General features: G+C 48.1%; 2 protein-coding genes across 3 annotated transcripts in view; both read left to right on the forward strand.

Moving 5' to 3' along the window:
- Positions 1–1262: 1262 nt before the first annotated feature.
- Positions 1263–17868, forward strand: dspa (desmoplakin a). 2 transcript variants are annotated; one of them, XM_056420942.1, is made up of 24 exons: positions 1263–1785; positions 3196–3280; positions 3447–3565; positions 3761–3905; positions 6007–6132; positions 6271–6330; positions 6425–6592; positions 6694–6798; positions 6902–6997; positions 7088–7213; positions 7407–7559; positions 7661–7815; positions 8116–8242; positions 8382–8568; positions 8669–8931; positions 9136–9317; positions 9413–9551; positions 10301–10494; positions 10650–10812; positions 10995–11078; positions 11192–11299; positions 11651–11749; positions 11858–13672; positions 14160–17868. In XM_056420942.1, exons 1-24 carry the CDS (start codon positions 1526–1528, stop codon positions 17373–17375), a joined length of 8175 nt encoding a protein of 2724 aa, XP_056276917.1. In that variant the 5' UTR covers positions 1263–1525; the 3' UTR covers positions 17376–17868. The 2 variants fall into 2 exon arrangements, with proteins under 2 accessions (XP_056276917.1, XP_056276918.1); XM_056420943.1 differs by having other exon boundaries at positions 1265–1785; positions 11858–12355.
- Positions 17869–19968: 2100 nt separating this feature from the next.
- The window catches only part of LOC130197933 (tensin-3-like), a 30712-nt gene continuing 29494 nt past the window's right edge, over positions 19969–21186 (forward strand). Inside the window, exon 1 of the mRNA XM_056420919.1 lies at positions 19969–20325. The gene's annotated coding sequence lies outside the window, so the exon portion shown is untranslated. The remainder of the gene's footprint in view (positions 20326–21186) is intronic.

Consider the following 21186-nt stretch of genomic DNA (forward strand, 5'->3'; position numbering starts at 1 on the left):
GACCCCCCACCAAACTTTGGGCAGCAAGTGTTTTTCTAGGAATGCTGTGTTCTTTTGCCTCCATGCGTAACGCCTCTTGTTGTGACCAAAGAGCTCTAGCTTTGTCTCATCAGTCCACAGCACTTTGTTCCAAAATGAGCCTGGCTTGTTCAAATGTAGTTTTGCAGACCTCAAGCGAGCCTGTTTGTGGCGTGTGTGCAGAAAAGGCTTCATCACTCTCCCATACAGCATTTCTCTGTGCAATGTGCGCTGAATGGTGGAGCAATGCACAGTGACACCATCTGCAACAAGATGACCTTGCAGGTCTTTGGAGGTGGTCTGAGGGTTGTCCTTGACCATTCTGACCATTCTTCGCCTTTCCGATATTTTTCTTGGCCTGCCACTTGTGGCCTTAACAAGAACTGTGCCTGTTGCCTTCCATTTCTTAATAACATTCCTCACAGTGGAAACTGATAGCTGAAACCTCCGGGATAACTTTTTGTAGCCTTCCCCTAAACCATACTGCTGGACAATCTTTGTTTTTAGATCATTCGATAGCTGTTTTGATGCCCCCATTTTGCCACTGTTCAGAGGAGAATCAAAGAGAAGCACAACTTGCAATTGGCTACCTTGAATACCTTTTCTAATGATTGGATGCACCTTTCTATGGAATTGAAGGCTTAACGAGTTAATCAGACTAATTATGTGTTGCAGTTAATCAGCATCTAGTAGGTACAGGTATTCAAATCAACAAAATGATAAGGGTGCCCAAACTTTTGCACAGCCTATTTTTCACATTTGATTTAATTTCACACAACTAAATACTGCTACACTAAATATCTTTGTCTGGAAAACACCCCAGCACTCAGTGTTAACTAGAAAATGAATATTACACAACTGTGATCTTTTTTTGGTGAAGACAGAGTAAATTATCATGCAGCCTCAGAGGGGTGCCTAAACTTTTGCGTACGACTGTATATGCCTCCTTATTGATAACCAAGACGAGACAGTGGCTTTAAAGGAACAGTCCCCTTCAACTCTTCTCTTGCCCCTGGTGCTATTCATGGTCTTTATCCTGGAAGAGTGGATCAAGTGTGTTGGAGCACCACAGGCCGAGTGCCATGTAGTCCTATTATATGAGGCAAATCGCACCAAAACAAAACAAATTGATAATACTTGTTGTATTTAGGTGTATACTGTCCCTTTAAGTCCTTTCCCCCTCACCTCTACAGTGTAGTTAAACACACGTTGTAATGCGTAATAGTTCAATTAGAGTAGTGAAAAAGTTGCGGCATAGTTTTTTCCCCTCCGCAGATCGAGGGGCCCGTGAACTCCCCCGCGCAGGCCGCTGCGGGAGTGTAAACACAGCAAGGTGTGGTTTCTCTCCTCGAGCCGCCAGCTTCCGTCTATTCACAGCAGACCATTATCTGCGCAACACCAGGGAGACCGGGGAGGAGAGAGGTGCGCGGCCTGGACAGCGGCGCGGAACGAACTTTAAAAAACACCTTAAAGAAGAAATAAACAACTACACGACTACTCGGCAGAGATGAGTATGTACGGCTCCAGTTCGCGGCTGGCCACCATGGGCCAGAAGAGCAACTCGCGACCGGATTTGGCGAGCGGGAGCTTCAGGAGCGGCGACGTGTTCCTCGGTGGAAACGGCTACCACGGAGAATACCAAGGTGGCGACGCCATGCACTCGTACACCGCCTACTCCCGGAGCTCCATGCACGGCGGCGGCGGCGGAGGGGGCATGCACAAAGTGGCCGTGAGCATGGGGGGCGCCGGTGGAGGCGGCGGGTTAAGGTAATTAGTCACCTGTTGCTTCGAAATGAGTTGTGTTCAGTGTTAATCGGAAAAAAACATAAACAAATAACATATATATATATATATACTCATGTTGTTCTTTACAGTTTCAATTAATTATTAAACACATTTGGGAATTACAAACAAGGCCATGACGCCACGGACAGGTTCATGAACACGGTAAATATCGAGTCTTTTCTTCCGGTGAAACTGTTCTTTCCCAGAGGAACAAATGCGTCACAGGTCGTGACCTTTAACCTCAAAACAACAACAACGACCTCATTTGAATAATTTGCGTTCGTTGCACGCGCTCCTTTAGTACTGATCCGCACTGCGGATGTTCAGAGGCACAAAGGAGGGAATTAGAAAGTCCACCACCAGCTTTGCTCTGCTCAACTTGTGGTGAACAGAGGTTAAAGTAAAAAAAATAAAATACAAATACAAATCATGAGGTGTGTATGGGGGATTTTAAAAAGTCAAAAGTTGGTTTGTTTTTGTATCTATGACACCCATTGGTACCTCTACTTTAACACAGCATGACGTCATCACTGATGGGAGGGGCTGCGCTTCCACTTGCACATCAGGACTAATTCACATACATACCTATGGGAGCAATTTTGGGGTTAAGTGTTTTACCCAAGGGCACGTAGACATGGGCTGGCCAGGGATGATTGGTGAGCTGCTCTCATGTCCCACAATTTATAGACAGACTCAAAATAAAGTTTTTTGTTTAAATAAATATAACTTGATCATTTTATGTTCTTGTTTTTCACACACTATTCTAGTTGTTATCAACATTAAGAATGTTGGATCCAATATTTAATATGTTTCTTTCTCGTCGTTTTTTACTCTATAATTGTTGAATTGTGTTCGCAGTTTTCAGAAAAGAAGTAAAACTATCAAAACAACTTTATGATAGCGAGTGTTTATCCCTCCCCATGATTAACCGCTTGGGAAAAATCTTGTTCCAAGGAATATCTTTTGCTGTTGTTTATTGTTTGTTTCCTGTATCCTCCTCACATCGAACGGCTTAACTATTTTCTTAACTGTGAGATTTATCATCATTATCATGAATTTGAGAGATTTTGTTAATTGTGTTCTGCAGTTTGCTTCATTGTGTGTGGCTCTTCTGCTTTTCATTGATTTCCTTATTTGTTTACGTGTAGCATACTGCTAAAATGTTTCAATTATCATTTATAAACATTTATACCAATCTCGTAACTATATTAACAGTATCTGTCTGTGCAACAATGCTCATTTGAAAAACAAAGCAAGCCATAGACACACACACACATACACACACAGACACACTTGGGGACTCAGGTGCGTTGAGACCGTATTTTTTGATAAAGCTAGGTATTAATTAAAGTTGCATTACAAGCTCTAAAAACACATTTTTCCCTCGTGTAGTGCACAGGCCATCCATCAGAAGGGCTTGTTCCTGACAGGCCAGTGCCAGGAGTACCTGCAGAGAGCCAAGCTGATTATCAAGAATGTAAGTGTAGCACACACACACACACATTGTAATGAGCATCATTCCTATGGAGTGTGTGTCCCCCCACTGCTAGTGCTGGGAAGAATAATGTGGACTTCATTGTTGCCATGTTTATATGTTACTATCAGATGTGATTCAAGAGGTCGTGTCATGTGATTTCTTATAGGGGGGTCCAGCTGGGGAGGCAGACAAGCTGTTGAACATGGCTGTAGAAAGCATGGAGCAGATGATGGTCTGTGGCAGAGACCTGCAGCAAATGCGCATACCCAGTGACATCTTCCGAAGGTGAGGTCGAGATGCACTGCGTGTTTGTTTGCATGTTGCACAGAGTGGCGTCTGAGTTTCATTTTTGCAGCTGAACCGACCGACGTCGAAGACAAAAAGTCCCTGTGAGGAGTTCTGTGTTCGCCCTGTGCCAGTCGAGTGGGCTCCCCCGGGACACTCACTAAGTGTTTTTCCTCCTTCTGTGTGACTCTGCAGCTTCGAGCAGTTCCAGCACATGCACTCCGCGATCCAGCAGCAGTTAGTCGGTGGCATGACCACGAGACGGAGCCGAGGCAGCGTGGGCTCCGTCGAAGGGGAGAGGATCTATAATGACGCCATGGCCTGGATTGTTCAACAGAAGGTGAGCTCTCCATGCATCAGAGACGTTTAACAGAATAAACAATCTCTCTCTCTCTCTCTCTATATATATATATATATAATTAAAATAATATAAATATTTATATATATATTATTATTATTTTTGTATTAAATATATATAGATATATTATTTTGACAAAATAAGTCTCTATTATATATATATATATGTGTGTGTATGTATATATATATGTATATGATAGAGGCTTATTTTGACAATTTTTACAGTACTGCCTAAAAATAAAAATTATATATATAGAGAGAGAGAGAGAAAATATATATAAATTCTATATAATGCGTAAATAAATTATATATGAATTGCTGTTGCGCTTCAAATCAATACTGGAACAGTAACATCTCAAAATGATGGAATGATCAAATGTGTGAGTTATGGATAAAATTCTTCACACGTGTGAAATCCAAAACCTTGATGTCATCTCTCTCCCTACGTCTCACGCTGCTCAGTAGTTTTCCAACCTGTTTGAGCAGTACGAATAAATGCACCTTCGTGTTTGTGCATGCCTGTGTGCTACATTCGAGTGAGCTTGTCCTCCTTTTTTTTCGGGACGTGAGGGTTAGGGGAGGGATGCACTTACCCTATCGCTTCTCCTGACCTCCTGTAACTGAAACCATCTGGTCAGTCTGCCAAAACCTGATCCGTGAGTGGAACAGGCGAGGTGGGTTTTGTGTGTGTGAGGGGGGGGGGGGGGGAGGGATTGAAACAAAGAAACAAAGAAGAGGAAAGAGCTCGGCCATTTGAGAACAAGACGGTGAGAGAGGCAAGTGGAGCGACAGAGGAGAGGGAGGGCAGATGAAGAAGCTGGTGGGCAAAGTAGAGGGAAAGCAGTGAAATCTGAGTCAGTTGTTATGGCGACAGGGCATTTCAGCAGAATCCTAACACGCTCATGAGAAAACGCCCTTCTGCTCTCTACCTCCCCACACCCTGTCATACTGTCATCGCTTGAAACCTCGCCCTTCTGTGTTTCACCCCCCCCCCCCCCCCTCCTGTCATCAGATACAGAAATATTGTACCCACAGTCTAACGTAGGACTCTGCCGAACTTCCTATCCACTGTGCTAAAGGCGCTTCAGCCAAGTAGTCACGAAGGAAAAGGGAGTGGTGAGATAACAAAAGCCTTAGAGAGCGAGAGGGAGGGAGAGAGGGAGGGAGAGGGAGAGAGCACAGTGACTGGCTGAGGTTTGCTACACACTCTCATAACTCTTATCAAAGCTCAGGGCTGCTAAACAAGAGGGGGGAATAGTTGGGAGAGTTTCCTGCGTAACGACGGGCCTTAATGGTTCTATGCTGACACCTGGAGGACAAAGAGGGGAGAGACGTCAGGGTGATTCACCGTCGGCTATTGAGATTCAAGACGACGTCGCCCCAGAGAACAAGGAGGGCTCTCTGTGTAATCCTTATTGTCTTTTTCTTAAACCAAGCTGAGTCCTCTGTGCCCCGCAGCGTTCAGGTGTTTAACCCTTGTGTTGCCTTAGGGTCATTTTGACCCGAATCAATATTACACCCTCCCCCCGCCTCTGGGTCATTTTGACCCGATTCAATGTTTCACCTTCCTGTTACCTTTATATTTACTAACATATTTTACCCTTTGGGTTCAATTTGACACCAGCAATTAAAACCTCCAGAAAATTATTAGAATTAATATTGTTTTCCAAGTTTAAGTGTGAGGCACTTTATGTTTGTTTGTTGACTACCGAAAGAACACCGACATTAAACATTGAATGGGGTCAAATTAATCCTAAGGCGGGGGGAGGGTGTAATATTGATTCGGGTCAAAATGACCCTAAGGCAACACAAGGGTTAAGGAAATTACCGAGCTCTAAAAAAATAAAGGAAACAATGTATTTGTGAATTATTTTTGAATGATGAACATCTTCAGGAGGTAGAGCGCCACCGGTTAGGGAGGTGAGGAGAACCCACCGAGAGACAGACTGTGTGTTGTCTGTATACATCATATGTGATTTCATGACGTTCCACGAAGCATGTTACCTCGTCTTTGGTTTTGACGTTGTGATTGTGTTCGGCGGTTTTTAAAAAAGGTAATCAACTGTGGCTTGTGCCATTTGTAGCGCATGATTGAGACGGCTCCCTGGGGAGACGACTCCGAGACGCTGGAAAAGCAAATCCAAAGCCACAACAAAAGCCACAGCTCGGTGCAGAGGAGCCAGGAAGTCGACCGTGCCAGAGATGAACTGGTGAGCGGTCACCCGGTCTGGAAGCTCTTTCAAGTGGCTTTTCCTTTGCGCCGGTTTCTTTACACACCGTGTTTGTCGACGAGGACGGCCCTGTAGTCCCGAGCACAAACAAAACACTATCTCTTCGTTGTTGTTCAGACCGCGAGGGGCGACAAGTACAACCTGTCCATCCTGGAGCAGGAATGGGAAAGCTTGCAGGTAGAACCGAACCCTTCGTCAACATATCGGCAGCTCTCGCTCCGCTGTGCATCGTGTCCGTGCATTAACCCTTTACCCACCGCGCCCGTCTCAGAAAATGTCCCACAGCCGCGTGCAACAGCTGCGGGAGCTCCAGGGCATCATCAACGAGATCTCCCAGGCCATCATGTGGGTCAACGAGAAAGAGGAGGAGGAGCTCATGTTCGACTGGGGAGACAAGAACATCGACCAGTACATCCCCAGGAAGCAGGAGAGCTACTCGGTAAGGGCCTCCTCTCCTGATCGGTGTTTCTGTCTTCAATATCGGATGCGTTGTTTGTTTTTTTTGCCTTTTGGGCCCCTTACGTTCCGTTCTCCTGTCAGGGCATGATGAGGGACCTGGAGGAGAAAGAGAAGGACCTGAACAAGCTGAAGGTGAAAGCAGACGGACTCCTGAACAACAACCACCCGGCCGCTGATAAGATCGACGTACGGTGTTTTATGGGAGTTTTCTTGTTGTTGTTTTTGCTCCCTCAAACCCGATTAGCTATTTATTTGTCCTTTGCGCTGACGACTCCGTGTGCGCCCGCAGGCCTACATGGACACCTTGCAGACCCAGTGGAGCTGGCTCCTCCAGATCACCAAGTGCATCGACGTCCACCTGAAGGACAACGCGGCCTACAGCCAGGTAAGCGCCCGGCCGACAGCGGCGACCCGTGTGTACTTCCAAACCTCGACGGAAACCTTTTTTTTTTTTTTTTTGCCGCACACTTTTCAGTTCTTCAAGGAGGCCAACGACACCTACGCCAAGCTGCAGAAAGAGCACGAGGCCATCCGAAACAAGTTCTCGTGTGACAAGAACACCCCGCTGGAAAACCTCATGGAGCTCCTGAGAAACCTGGAGGTATCATTACGCTCGCGCTCAAACCGTTTAGGTTCAAATCATTTTTTAAATGTCTGGCGGACTGGTTCCGCCAGTTTTAAAAATGTTTTATCGAAGAGACAAGGTGGAGCGCTCCTGGATGTCCGCATTCATGCTGCATCGTTGCAGTGCGTGCACAGTTAAACACGCAGCTCTGATACCTGCATGTTCACAGAGCGAGAAGGAGCGCGTGATGGAGAACAAGAGGCAGGTCCAAAGTCTGGTCATCAAGTCCAAGACCATCGTCCGGCTGAAGCCTCGCAACCCCGAGGAGAAGAGCAACAGCCCCGTCATCGTGCAGGCCATATGTGACTTTAAACAAGACCAGGTGGGGCGTACGCTCTCGCTCACACACGCACGCACACACCCACACACGCACGTTGAATGTTCCAGGTGTAACGCTGCTGTTTCTCCTGCTGCGTGCTCCAGATCGGGATCTTAAAAGGGAACAAAGGCATCCTGAAGGAGAACTCTCAGCGCAGCAAGTGGCTGGTGACGGGACCCGGAGGTCTGGACATGCTGATTCCCTCCGTGTGTCTGAAGATCCCCCCACCGAACCCGTTCGGCATCGGCCTCGCCAAAAAGTAAGAAGCATCCCGTCTTTTGGTCAAGCGTGTCCGCCCGAGGGGATTCACCATGTGACGGGTCTATTGGACTCGTCACATTTCCCCGGAGCGAGATCGAAAAACAGCCGTCCTTTTTGGGAAATTTCTATATATTTCGTTGACATTGTCCAATAAATTCCATCTTTTTACTGCGTAACTTTTTTTCGAAGGCCCTAAGAGGTCAGAAAATCATTTTATACCAAAAGAGAGAACGCAATCGAAATATTTTGATAAATATCGTTTCCCGTCTGCATATTAATGGCTGTGTGCTGCCCCTAGGAACGAGCAGTATTATGAAGCCATCATGAGCATCTGGAATCAGCTCTACATCAACATCAAGAGCCTCATCTCGTGGCAATTCTGCCTCAAAGACATGAACTACATCAGCTCCCTCACCGTCAGCATGGTAAGAGGCCACAAATTGGTTCCCGGTTTTCAATCACTCACCGTATTGGAATCCGAGCAAAGAAAAAATCAGTGCGGCAGCGGTTTGCCGACCTCTCCGTGACTCTAGCTTGACCTGTCTCCTCTCCGTCGCCCCTCAGCTGTCTAAGATGCGTCCCGAGGAGTACCGCAATATCATCAAACAACTGGAGACGCACTACCAAGAGTTCCTGCATACCAGCAAAGGTTCTGAGATGTTCGGGGAAGAGGAGAAGAAAAAATTCCAGGGCAACTTCGATAGCGCCCAGAACCACTACGACACCCTGGTTATCCAGATCCCTGCTTACAGTGAGTGTCCGATGATTCTAACTCGTCCCCAAATTGACAGTCCACTGCATCCCCCACTCTACGTTAACGTTCTTCTCATGTTCCCCACCAACCGTCACAGATGGTGAAGTGGCGAAGCCTGAACCCCCGAAACCGACCCCGCCCAAGCCGACGCCAAACATCTCCAAGACCACCGTCATCAAGGTGCAGGCCGCGCCTCCCCCCCCGCCCCCCAGCTCCACCCTCAGCCTCACCCTGCTCTGCAGTCTGCAAGACCTTCGGCGCCGGCTGGAGCTGGCGGAGTCCGGTCTCACCAGCCATCTCCACATCCCGCTGGGGGACAACAGCGTGCACGAGTGCTCCGTGCACATCCATAATCTGCAGGTGTGTAACTTTCTTTTTATATGATTGTTCTCTGTAATTAAAAGTGAGGTTATTCTGGGTTGCCTTTAAAAAAAAACAAATTATGTGCAATATATAGATTAAAAATACACGACACCGTCTCGGTGTACAAGCACGTTCTCTCAAGCGCGGTGAGAAACAAACGATGATGCGAAAGGTCACCTGTTATAACATATTGGTATCCAGACCGTGCACCAAGACCTGGACTTCATCCACGACGAGAACCTGCGACTGAGAGAAAAGATCATGAAGCACCTGGAGGGGATACCCGCCGACTCCGAGCAAGCCAAGTTCCTCCGCTCCGAGCTGGAGATCATCAACCGGAAACTGGGAGGCCTGCAGAATCTCTACCCGGCCTACCACCAACGGTACCTTATTGTGGTCTCATCGCAGCACCTTTTTAATTCTTATTGAGAGGAGACGAGGGCGTGCATTCAGCGTGATGGCTTTGTGTCCTTCGCAGGCTGACAGCTCTTCAGGCTTTGCTCCAGAGCCTCCTGCAGGCGGAAGACATCATCAAAGTCCACGAGGCCCGGCTGACGGAGAAGGAGACCACCTCTCTGGACCTTCGGGACGTGGAAAACTATCGCAGCACGCTGAAGGTTTGACGCACTTTTTATGTTTAGTTTGAACTGCGGTCTCTTGCTTTTCAGTTTGCAGGACTTTGGGACAAATCATGTGAATTTGTAGCAATTATTAAATCCTGTTGTGTCCTATAAAACACAGGCAAGAGTGTGATACTTGAGTATTTCCATTTAATGCTACTACTAATAATAATCCAATGTATTTTAGCGTGACAATCGCTCACCAATCTTTCTGCATTGTGAGGATGTTAACTTTTGATATTTTCTGAAATTTACTTCAAGGAACAGTGTGTAGCATTCAGAGGGATCTATTGGCAAAAGTGGAACAATTTATAAATATGTATGTTTTCTTTAGTGTATAACCACCTACAAATAGGAATTGTTTTGTGTTTCCGTTACCTTAGAGAAGCGGGTCCTTTTCACAAAGTCAGCCATGTTGCAACGTCATGTTTGCACAGTAGCTCAAAACAGACACACGGGAGAATTTAGTTTGTTCTGCAATCTGCATCCTCACCACTAGATGTCGCCAGATCCTGCACACTGCGCCCTTTAAGTAGCATTACCATGCAGAACTTAATCTTTAAACGTGGTATTTTGATATTGGAGTATCGCTCCAGTAGTAAAGGATTTATCACTTCATTCACCACTTACAAACTCGTAGGCATTCTCTGAGAGATAAAAAACAATCACATCATGTACAATATAGCTCTAGACTTACATTTCATGTATATTAATAGTTTAAATGATTTTGTGATTTTCCATTAAAGCAAATGAAGGGTGATCTGGATCAAAAGAGAGACCTGCTGACGGCTATGGAGTCTGACCTGTCTAAGGCGGTGCACTGGAATGGTCAAATCTCAGACTCCTTCCACAAGTGTGATGTGGACCTGTCCAAGTACGCGGACCTGGTGGGTCAGATGTCTGACCGCTGGCGCCGCATCCAAACCCAGATCGACAGCAGGTGGGATAATCGGATCGTGTGCACACATTCCTCCCAACGCCCGCGAACAGTTCCCCGCAGCCTCCGTTCGACATTGACGGGAACATCATTAAAAAAAATATCCGTTCACCCCCGTCCCCTTCCTCTTCCTCTTCCTCCCACTCTTTCCTCCTCAGAGTGTGGGACTTGGAAAAGCAGGAGAAACAGCTGGCTCATTATCAGCAGAGCAGCACTCTCCTGCAGCAGTGGATAGACAATGCCAGGAAGCGGCAGGCCACGCTCCAGGCGGTCAAACTCAACGACGTGCAGACTCTAATGGACCACCTCAACAAGCAGAAGGCACGTCTCTCCTTGTTTACGTCAACAGATTGTGATCAATAACAACATCTGAACTGATCTGATATGATCTGCAAACATGTCATTTGTTTTTATTGTGTCATAAAATAACGGATTGTCTCGGAACAAGCAAAGATGAAAACAGTGTGTGTGGATGTAATGCCTTCTCTCTGCTCCCTGCACAGGCGCTTCACACTGAAATCAAAGGCAAGCAGGAAAAGGTAGAGGTCGTGCATAAAGACGCCGACACCTGCGCTACCTCCATAAAGGTCGGTTCGTCAGTCCACGTGCACCCTTTTCTGCCATTTTGAAACATTTTGATGTGAGGTGTAAAAATAACGGAGTCTATGGTGTGTGTGTGTGTGTGTGTGTGTGTGTTCAGGACTACGAGCTGCAGCTGGCTTCCTACAGTTCAGGCCTGGAAACTCTGCTTAATATCCCGATCAAGAGAACGATGCTGCAGTCGCCCGCTTGTTTGGTCAGAGAAGAGGTATCTATATTACGTCACAGACGAAGGATTATCTTATTTGATCATGAATATAAATGAGTCCTTTGTATTATGATTACAATTTTCAATTCAGTTCAGTTTATTTTGTATTACCCATCATCACAAATTACAAATTTGCCTCAGAGGGCTTTACAATCTGTACACATACGACATCCCTGACCTTTGACCTCACATCGGATCAGGGAAAACTCCCAAAATAGAAAAAAGGAAAGAAACCTTCAATGTAACGGTCGATCTCGTAAATGCATCTGTCCTTTAAAGTTCTCGCTGGCATGTGATTAACACGAGAACATTCGACAGCGGGATTCATCCACTAATAATTTGACCTTTCAGGTGGCTGACCTCCAGTCTCAGTACATCAAGCTACTCACCCGCTCTGGTGACTACTACAAGTTCCTAGGGGAGCTGCTGAAGAACATGGAAGAGCTGAAGGTAATTTGTCAATGAGGGGTATGATTTAAAAAGCAACATGTAGGTTTGTTCAACAATATAAAAGCAGGCAACTGAGGCTCTTTCTGTTTTTGTCAATGCTCTCTGCAGATCAGGAACACCAAGATCGAGATGCTGGAGGAGGAACTGAAGCGTCTGAAGGACGACGTCCAGGATCGAAACCAGAAAAACAAATCTCTGGAGGATGCTTTGGCCCGCTACAAGCTGGATCTCACTCAATCCCAAAACCAGCTCATTACTATGGAGGAAGTGAAGAGAACCACGGCAATCCAAGTTAGCGCGACCAAGGACAACCTGGACACCACACACAGCCAGCTGCAAGAGCTCAATGACCAGCTGACCCGAATTAAGTACCAGTTGGATGAAGAGAAGAGGAAGAGGAGGCTGGCAGAGGAGCGCTACACCAGCCAGCAAGACGAGTACGAGTCGGCCGTTCGCCGCAGACAGAAAGAACTGGAAGAACTCAACTGGGCCAAGATCGACTTGGAAAAGTCCGTGAAGGACAAGGAGCGTGAACTGGAGAGGATGAAGACACTGCTCGACGAGGAGGAGGCACGTCGGCGGAACGCTGAGTCGGATATCTCAAAGGTAAGAACGCAGTGCTCCCAGGAGGTTACGCAGCTTAAGCAGACATACGAGACAGAGATCCACGTCACCAAGACCACGATCCTGAAAGCCTCGCAGCAGAAAGAAGAAAACGCGGCGGAGCTGAGACTGCAAGTGGACCGACTCACCTCTGTGAAGAGAGATCTCGAGGAGGAGCTGAGGAGACTGAGGCAGTCCATCGCTCAGGCAGAGGAGCAGAAAAGCCGAGCCGAGCAGGAGGCCGGCCTCCAGAGGGCCTCGCTGGTAAAAGAAACAAGGGTGCGCACTGAGTTGGAGGTTCAGCTGAGAACACTCGTGCAGCAGGGAGGAGACGCTGAGCTCAAACTAAAGGAGGCCATCAAGAACTCCCAGGAGAAGTCCCGGGAGATCAGCGTGCTCACATTTAACCTGGAGGAGGAGGGGAAGAAGAGGAGATCTCTGGAGCTGGAGATCAATCGCCTGAGACAGGCCGAGACCGACCTGAAGACGAAGAACGCCGCGTATCTGGAGTCCACTAACAAGCTTAAAGTGTCGGAGCATGAGATCCGCATCACCCGAGTGGAGCTGGAGAAGCAGACCAGCGAGAAATCCAAGGTGGAGCAGAGCTCCGTCAGGCTGCAGAGCCGCGTCCGGGAACTTCAGGTCTCCCTGGACGGCGCGGAGGCGGAGCTGGAGCGGCAGAAGAAGGCGACGCAGGAGGAGTTCACGCGGCGGAAGAGAGTGGAGGCAGAGTTGGAGAGGATGACGCATACATGCAGAGAGCACACCACCACAATCAGCTCACTGAAATCCATCCAGCTGGAGGCGGCCAACTACGGAAGGAAGTACGAGCAGGACAGCGGCCGCCTCCAGGAGGCTCTGGACAAGAGTCTGTCGGAGCATAAAGTCACCAAGCAGGAGCTGGCCGCCGTCTCCGCCGAGCTGAAGGCACTCAAACAAAAGCTCCAGCAGGAACAGGCGCGCATTCGCGAGCTCACCCAGCGCAACGAGAGCCTGTACAAGACCATCGAGGAGAAGAGCCGGCAGCTGAACGAGTACACCGCGGAGATCGGAAAGCTGCAGACGCTGACGCAGAACCTGACGAAGGAGAGGCTGAGGCTGGAGGAGGAGCTGAGGGCGCTGAGGCAGGAGAGGGATGAGCTGAAGCTTAGCCAGGACAACGTGGATGGAGAGAGTGACGCCCAGATCTCAACCTTGCATTTCGAGCTCCAGAGTAGCACCAAGAGGACCACGGATCTGCAGTCTCTCCTCAATGACCTGACCAGGGAGAGGGAAAAGCTAAAGCTGGAAATAGAGAAATTCCAAAAGCAATCGACTGAGGTACTTTTCATCGCGCCAAAGGATCATCCCCACATAATTCATCTATTTTATTCCCTGCTTCTGCATGCAATGGCTATAGATGCATTAAGACTGAGCATGTTTTCAACGTGGACCGGTTTCATCAGTGGCATGTTGTTTAATTTAGAGCGTTTGCATGAATTGCACTTACTTACAAATGCTGAACCCCTCAAACCTTTAACATTGCACTCATTGAAAACAATCATTTAATGAATGCATACTTCCTAATATAATTAATATAATGTACACATAAGATATATACATTGTCAATTGGTTCTAAACATCCAATTGGTTGCAATTTAAATGGATATTGATGTAAAATGTAATGCGTTGATAAGCTCTTGCAACATGCACTGAAGGAATGCCACGTGTAATAAATGCATTAGAAGTCTTAGCATAATCTGCTTTGTGCTTTGCATATTGGCATCTCTTGACACGCGTAATAATGTGCTTTCTGGTCTCTCCCCAGACGTCCATGAGGATGCATGATTCCCAAAGCCAATACAGCGAGATGCTGCTGGAGAGGGACAGTTTGTTGTTAAAGCTGAAGCTGCTGGAGCAGGACAAGTCCCGCCAGCTGCGCGTCGATGAGGAGCTCACTCGCATCAAGCTCACCCTCGAGACCGAGCTGCGCAACAAGCAGCGGCTGCAGGATGAGAAGAACGCCGCCCTCAAGGACTTCAACTACATGAAGAGCCAGTACGAGCTGAGGGAGAGCCACATCAAGAAGTTTGATTCGGACAGAGACGCGGCCGATCGCGACAGGCTCTCCCTGAAGAGCGAGATCGAGAGGCTCATGAGGGAGCTGAAGACCATCGACGAGCGCTACAAGAACCGTCTGTCGGTCTCCGAAAAGGAGGCTTCCGAACAGGCGTTCAAGCGAGAGGCCCTGGAGAGAGAGATCAAGAGGCTGCAGCAGAGGCCCAGCTCTCTGACCCAGCAGACGCAGACGGATGTGAAGGTCCCAACCATCGACCCATCCAAGCTGGTCTTTGACGGGGTGCGTCGCAAAGTCACAGCCAACCAGCTGTGCGACTGTGGCATAATCAGTAAATCCACACTGGAGCAGCTCCTAAAGGGGACAAAGAGCGTGGACGAGGTCACTGTGGACATCCAGCTTAGTCTAAAGGGCACCGGCATCATTGCTGGCATGACAACAGGGAAAGGGAAAATGCCATTCACTGAAGCAAAGAACAAGAATCTCCTCAGCCAAGAGAGCGCCCTCATGCTCCTGGAAGCTCAAGCTGCAACAGGCTACATCATTGACCCCACATTTAATGAACGGATGCCCGTGGATACTGCCTGCTCAAGAGGGATCGTGGACACCGAAGACAGAGACGCCCTGGTGACAGCCGAGGCGGCGAGCACAGGCTTCAAAGATCCATACACTGGCAAAGTGCTATCTGTGGGTCAGGCTTGCAAACAGGGCCGCGTGGACAAAGACACCACCGTCCGCTTGCTCCAGGCTCAGGAGTCTGTGGGAGGCATATTGGACCCGGTTCTGAGCGTGTTCCTTCCAAGAGACCTGGCCTTGGATCGCAATCTTATTGATGAGGATCTCTACCGGGCTTTGGGCAAAAAGCCAACCTGCTACCTGGAGCCAGGGACCGGAGAGAAGATATCCTATAATAACCTCAGGAAGAAGTGCTCCGTGGAACCTGTGTCTGGCCTGCTTCTGCTCCGTGGCCCGGAAAAGCCCATGACAGTGAAGGGCCTCCGTTGTGAAGTTACTGTCGAGGAGCTCATCAAATCTGAACTTCTGGATGAAACTGATTTGGTGAAGATCAAAGAGGGCAAGCTCACCACCAACGAAATTGAAGACAGGCTAAAGTCCTATCTCTATGGCACTAACTGCATCGCGGGGATCTACGACGAAGCCAAGGACCGCATAATGACCTTCTATCAGGCCATGAAGGAAGGCCTGCTCATGAGGGGAACCACCCTGGAGCTTCTCGAGGCCCAAGCAGCGTCCGGCTTCATTGTCGATCCAGTCAACAACGTGTTCTTGACGGTCGAGGATGCCGCAAAGAGAGGCCTGATAGGGAACGATTTCAAGAACAAGCTGTTGTCCGCAGAGAAGGCCGTAACTGGATACAAAGACCCGTCCACAGGAAAGAAAATCTCCCTCTTCCAGGCTATTGCGAAAGATCTTATTGAGAAAGGTCATGGAATCCGTCTTCTGGAGGCCCAAATCGCCAGCGGCGGGATCATTGACCCCAAAGAGAGCCATCGCATTGACGTCGCCGTCGCCTATAAAAGGGGATATTTTGACAAGGAGATGAATGAGATCCTAACTTATGAAGGAGATGACACCAAAGGGTTCTTTGACCCGAATACCAAAGAGAACCTGACATATCTCCAACTCAAGGACAGGTGCATAAAAGATCCCAAGACGGACCTGATACTCCTGCCGATCAAAGACAAGACGAAGCCCCAGAAGTTCCAGGAGAGCCGCAGCAACGTCCTCCGCAAGAGGCGCGTCGTGATCGTTGACCCGGACACCGGGCTGGAGATGTCCGTGAGGGAGGCCTATCACCGGGATCTGATTGACTACGACACGTTCCTGGAGTTATCGGAGCAGGAGGGCGAGTGGGAGGAAATAACCATCACGGGCTCCGACGGCTCGACGCGTTTGGTCATCGTGGACAGGAAATCAGGAACCCAGTACGACATCCAGGACTGCCTGAAGCGCGGCGTCGTCGACCAGACGTCCCTGGATCAGTATCGTGCCGGAGCGCTGACGTTGACCCAGTTCGCTGACCAAATTACCAGCAGAACCAGCAGCACGGAGATGAGCATCACGGCCAGCAATGCCGATGACATTTTCACCTGCAGCAGTCCCACCCAGAACGCACCTTCTTCTCCCACCATCCGGAAACGCTTCAACAGCATTTCCATTACGGTGTCCCCCCCTGAGATGTTTGACGACCACAGCCCCGTGGCGGCCATATTTGACACGGAGACCATGGAGAAAATCACTCTGTCCGAAGGGCTCCGAAGAGGCATCGTCGACACCATTACGACACAGAGGCTACTGGAGGCCCAAATGTGCACAGGTGGTATCATCAACCCCAGCACCGGTGAGAGACTGTCGGTGCAGGATGCCATCCATCAGAGTATCATCGACAACAGCATGGGCGCCAAGCTGAAACCTGCCCAGAAGGCCTACGTTGGTTTTGAGGACGTGAAGACCAAGAGAAAGATGTCTGTCGCGGAGGCCGTGAAGGAGATGTGGTTGCCCTATGAAGCCGGCCAGAGGTTTTTGGAGTTCCAGTACCTGACTGGAGGCTTGACGGAGCCCGGCAGTGGGAAACGCATCACCATCGAAGAAGCTATCCGCAGAGGTTGGCTGGACGGTCAAGGGGCCCAGAAGCTTCAGGATACACGGAACCACCAGAAGAACTTGACCTGTCCCAAGACCAAACTGAAGATCTCGTACAAGCAGGCCATGGACAGCTGCATGGTGGAAGAAAGCAACGGCATGAAGCTGCTGCAGGCCTCCTCCATGTCCTCCAAGGGAATCAGCAGCCCGTACAACGTCTCCAACCCGGGGTCTCGCTCCGGGTCCAGGGCCGGTTCCCTTGTCGGCTCCAAGAGTGGATCTCGTAGAGGCAGTGTGGATTATTCCTCCACTGTCAGCTACAGCTTCTCCTCCAGTACCAACAGTACCAGCTATAGCTCTTAATACACAGCGTTAACTAATATAATGAAAATAGACTAGTTATTACTATGCAATATGAATACTTTTGTAACACTTTTCTAGATGTGTTTTCTGCTACCTATGACATTTATGGAGTTTTGTTTGAATACTGAATCTGAAATGTTTTGCTTCAGTGCAGTTTTTGGTGTATCAATATGCAATTTAATACAGAGTCTGATTATTGCTTCTTAAGCATATATGCTGAATGAATATATTTGTCATAGCTCATTTTATTATAGGGCTTTTTATTAGAATTTAACTATTTGTTTATTAGAAAATATGCTTGCTCCACTCTACTTTAACATGCAGTCAAAATCAAGTTTCCGATTGTTTAATCTTCTTTTTTAAATGTTTTGTTAATTGAAAATGCTTTGAATTTAGCTTAAACTACTGACGTGACAATGTAACGATCAACATTGAAAATTACTGGCCACTAAAATGTTATTCTCACATGATTTAAAATAAAATTGTAACCATACTTTTGCTGTCATTCATTCATTTACTAGCAGGACATTGTGCATGAGAAGCTGGAACGGCGAGGAGAGCAGTATCCATGGTGACCTGTGGATGGCGCTAATGGACATGCTAAAACTAATTGCTGCAAAACCACAACAACAAAAGTGGGAAAGTAACTTGTACATTTTACAGTATAATATTAGCAGAACTGGTTTTATAAATATTTACTCAGTGAAAGGTAATTTCATGCTTTTATTTTTATAGCCATGGTCTTATACAGTTGAACACACATTTGTAATAACCAAGCATTACATATAAATGATCCAGAACGTTTCCATTGTGGCCTAATGGCAATCAATCTGCGTATATCATATACTTTAAACATGCATTTATTTATGTATTAAGTCAGAGGCCAGACCCAACTCCTTTATGGCTGAATGCACAACTTCTATTGATAAGGACATATTAACAAAACTGAACAAAAAGGTGTGTTGACATAAGATATCAAAATCAGAAATCAGAAACAGTTTTATTGCCAGGAATGTTTACACAAACGAGGAATTTTTTTTGGTGGAAGGTGCAACATTTGGACATGACAAACAAACAACAATCAACACGACAGAAAGACAACAAATAATGTGAAAGTGTTTGGGTGTGTGCTTCAAGTGGTGTGTTTTAGTTAAAAGTGTATGTTACGCGTGGCGTGTGTTTAAGTTAAAGTGCATGCAAATAAAGTGGCATGTGTGTGGAGGAGGCCTCAAGTTAAAGTGCATGTTAAAGTGACGTGTGTGGAGGAGGGAAGAAGAAGGAGGAGGGAGGAGGAGTGGGAGGAAGAGGGAGGAAGAGGAAGGAGCGGGAAGAAGGAGGAGAGAGGAAGGTGGAAGAAGAGGTGGTAGTCCTGGGGGTGACAGTCAGTCAGTCCCGGGTTCCATTGATGAGCCCGACTGCCGACGGGAAAAAACTTTTGGTGTGGCGGGTGGTCTTTGTCATGATGGACCGCAGCCTCCTCCCCGAGGGGAGGGACTCGAACAGGGAGTGTCCAGGGTGGGAGGGGTCAGCGACAATCTTTCTGGCCCGCTTCAGTGACCTGGAAGTGAACAGGACCTGGAGGAAGGCAGATTGCAGCCGATAACCCTCTCGGCCGAGCGGATGATGCTCTGCAGCCTGCACTTGTCTTTGGCTGTGGCTGCAGGGTGCCAGACGGTGATGGAGGAGCAGATGATGGACTCAACGATGGCCGTGTAGAATTGTACCATCATCTTCCCTGGCAGGTTGAATTTCCTCAGCTGCCTCAGGAAGAACATCCTCTGCTGGGCCTTCTTGGTGATGGAGCCGATGTTCAGCTCCCACTTGAGGTCCTGGATGATGATGGAGCCCAGGAAGCGGAAGGACTCCACAGCGTCGACGGGGGAGTCACACAGGATGAGAGGGGCGGGTGGGGCTGCATTCCTCCTGAAATCCACAACCATCTCCACTGTCTTTAGAGCGTTGAGCTCCAGGTTGTTCTGGCTGCACCAGGTCACCAGGTGGTCAGTCTCCCACCTGTAGGCGGTCTCGTCCCCACCAGAGATGAGCCCAATGAGGGTGGTGTCATCCGCGAACTTTAGGAGCTTGACGGACTGGTGACTGGAGGTGCAGCTGGGAGAACAGCAGAGGGGAAAGAACACAGCCTATGTAAATAGTGGTTCTGATATACTGCAGTATATATACATATATATATAGTATATATATTATATATATATATATTATATATATAATATATATATATGTTATATCTATATTATATATTTATTTTTATATATGTATTATATATATACTATATATATATACATATATATATATATATATATATAACCATAAAAATAAACCAATAGTATTTTTGCGGCTGCGCACCTTTCTGCGCCGGTCTGTTTAAATTATGTTCATACTCACTGCTCTGGACATAATGCACAATACGTACATCAAACTTGATTTTGGGAGGGGGGGGGCGAACAAACGGAGACAGGCGGAGGAGGGGAGGGGGCGGAGGCCCTGTACAGGGGAGGTGGGTGGAAAGGGGGCGGGGCCTATGGAGCCAGCCCTGGCGGCGCAGTGGGAGGAGGGCTATCCCATGCCAGGACTTGTGGCGGCTGCAGCAGCAGCACCTCGGACTGGCGGAAGTGTGCTGGGGGGCGGGGAGCTGAGCAGCAGCAGCAGGAGAAGCAGAAGCAGCAGTTCAGGAACCGAGCAAGAGCTTCAACTTTATCACCGGCAGCCGCGAGCAAGAAGGAGTTAAGGAGGGCGAATTGTAGCGGAGGGAAAATGCGCCTCCCAGCCGGCACTAAGCCTCTTTGATCAGGACTTTACGCGACTCGTTCTCGGTCTGCGGCTCTGACTGACTAAAGGGGCACGGAGCACAATCCCCCCTCCGCCCCCCAAAAAAAGAAGGAGAAGAAGAAGAAGAAGAAAAATCAAAGTACTCGCTTTCCGTTTGTAAAAGGTAAGGCGCTGCGTCTGGACTATTCCACGGCCAATCATTGTGCACGGAGGGTTTCTTAAAGTCGGGCTGGTCAGTGCAAAAAAAGAAGGATTAAACTAAACTTCGACACACGGTTGCCCCCCCCCCCTCTCTCTCTCTCTCTCTCTCTTTAGCCCTTTGCTCTGTACCATTTCAGTGAGTCTGCTCATTTATGTAAAGTGCACAACAGAGCACTGCTCTCTGTATTTACTTTGGCTCCTACTAAAACCAGTGGTGTTTGTGTGTGTGCGTGTGCGTGCGTGCGTGTGTGCGCGCGCGCGTCGGTGCCACAGCTCCTTCCTCCAGCAGCCCTGTGAAAACAGAGAAGGGACTCATTTAAACTGACCCAGCACAGATCTTGTGATTTATTTTTCTCTCTCTTCTCTCTCTCTCAAAGTGAATCAGAGTATTATTTCGAGCCTTTTGAATTAAACTCTTTAAAAAAAGCTCGGCTTGGAACCCGTATAGCTTTTAAATGTCTTCCTCAATAAACTGTGTGTTGTGATGGCTATAATTTGGGTTTCCTTGCTGTTGTGGCTCGGGTGCTCTGGAGACCTCTGGTAATGTGAAACACATGGGGTCAGCCTCAGAGGAGACTTGTGCCCAGTCGTCTAATAGAGCTCCGTCAGAAGCCCTCCTCTGGACTCCTCTGGACTCCTCTGTCCGTGGATACATGATGGAGACCGTCAGGTACGGCCTTTTATCTCTCTTCTCTTTGAGCTACAGCTGCTGCGTGGTATTTGCGGCCCTCGGCTACACTTCTTAGGCAGCCATTGTTGACGAGATGCACCGGCGTCCTTACATCACAGCTACATCCCTCTTCACCTGAATTATCCGTCCCTC

The sequence above is a fragment of the Pseudoliparis swirei genome, chromosome 8 (genome assembly GCF_029220125.1).
Source record: "Pseudoliparis swirei isolate HS2019 ecotype Mariana Trench chromosome 8, NWPU_hadal_v1, whole genome shotgun sequence".
NCBI classification, from domain to species: Eukaryota; Metazoa; Chordata; class Actinopteri; order Perciformes; family Liparidae; genus Pseudoliparis; species Pseudoliparis swirei.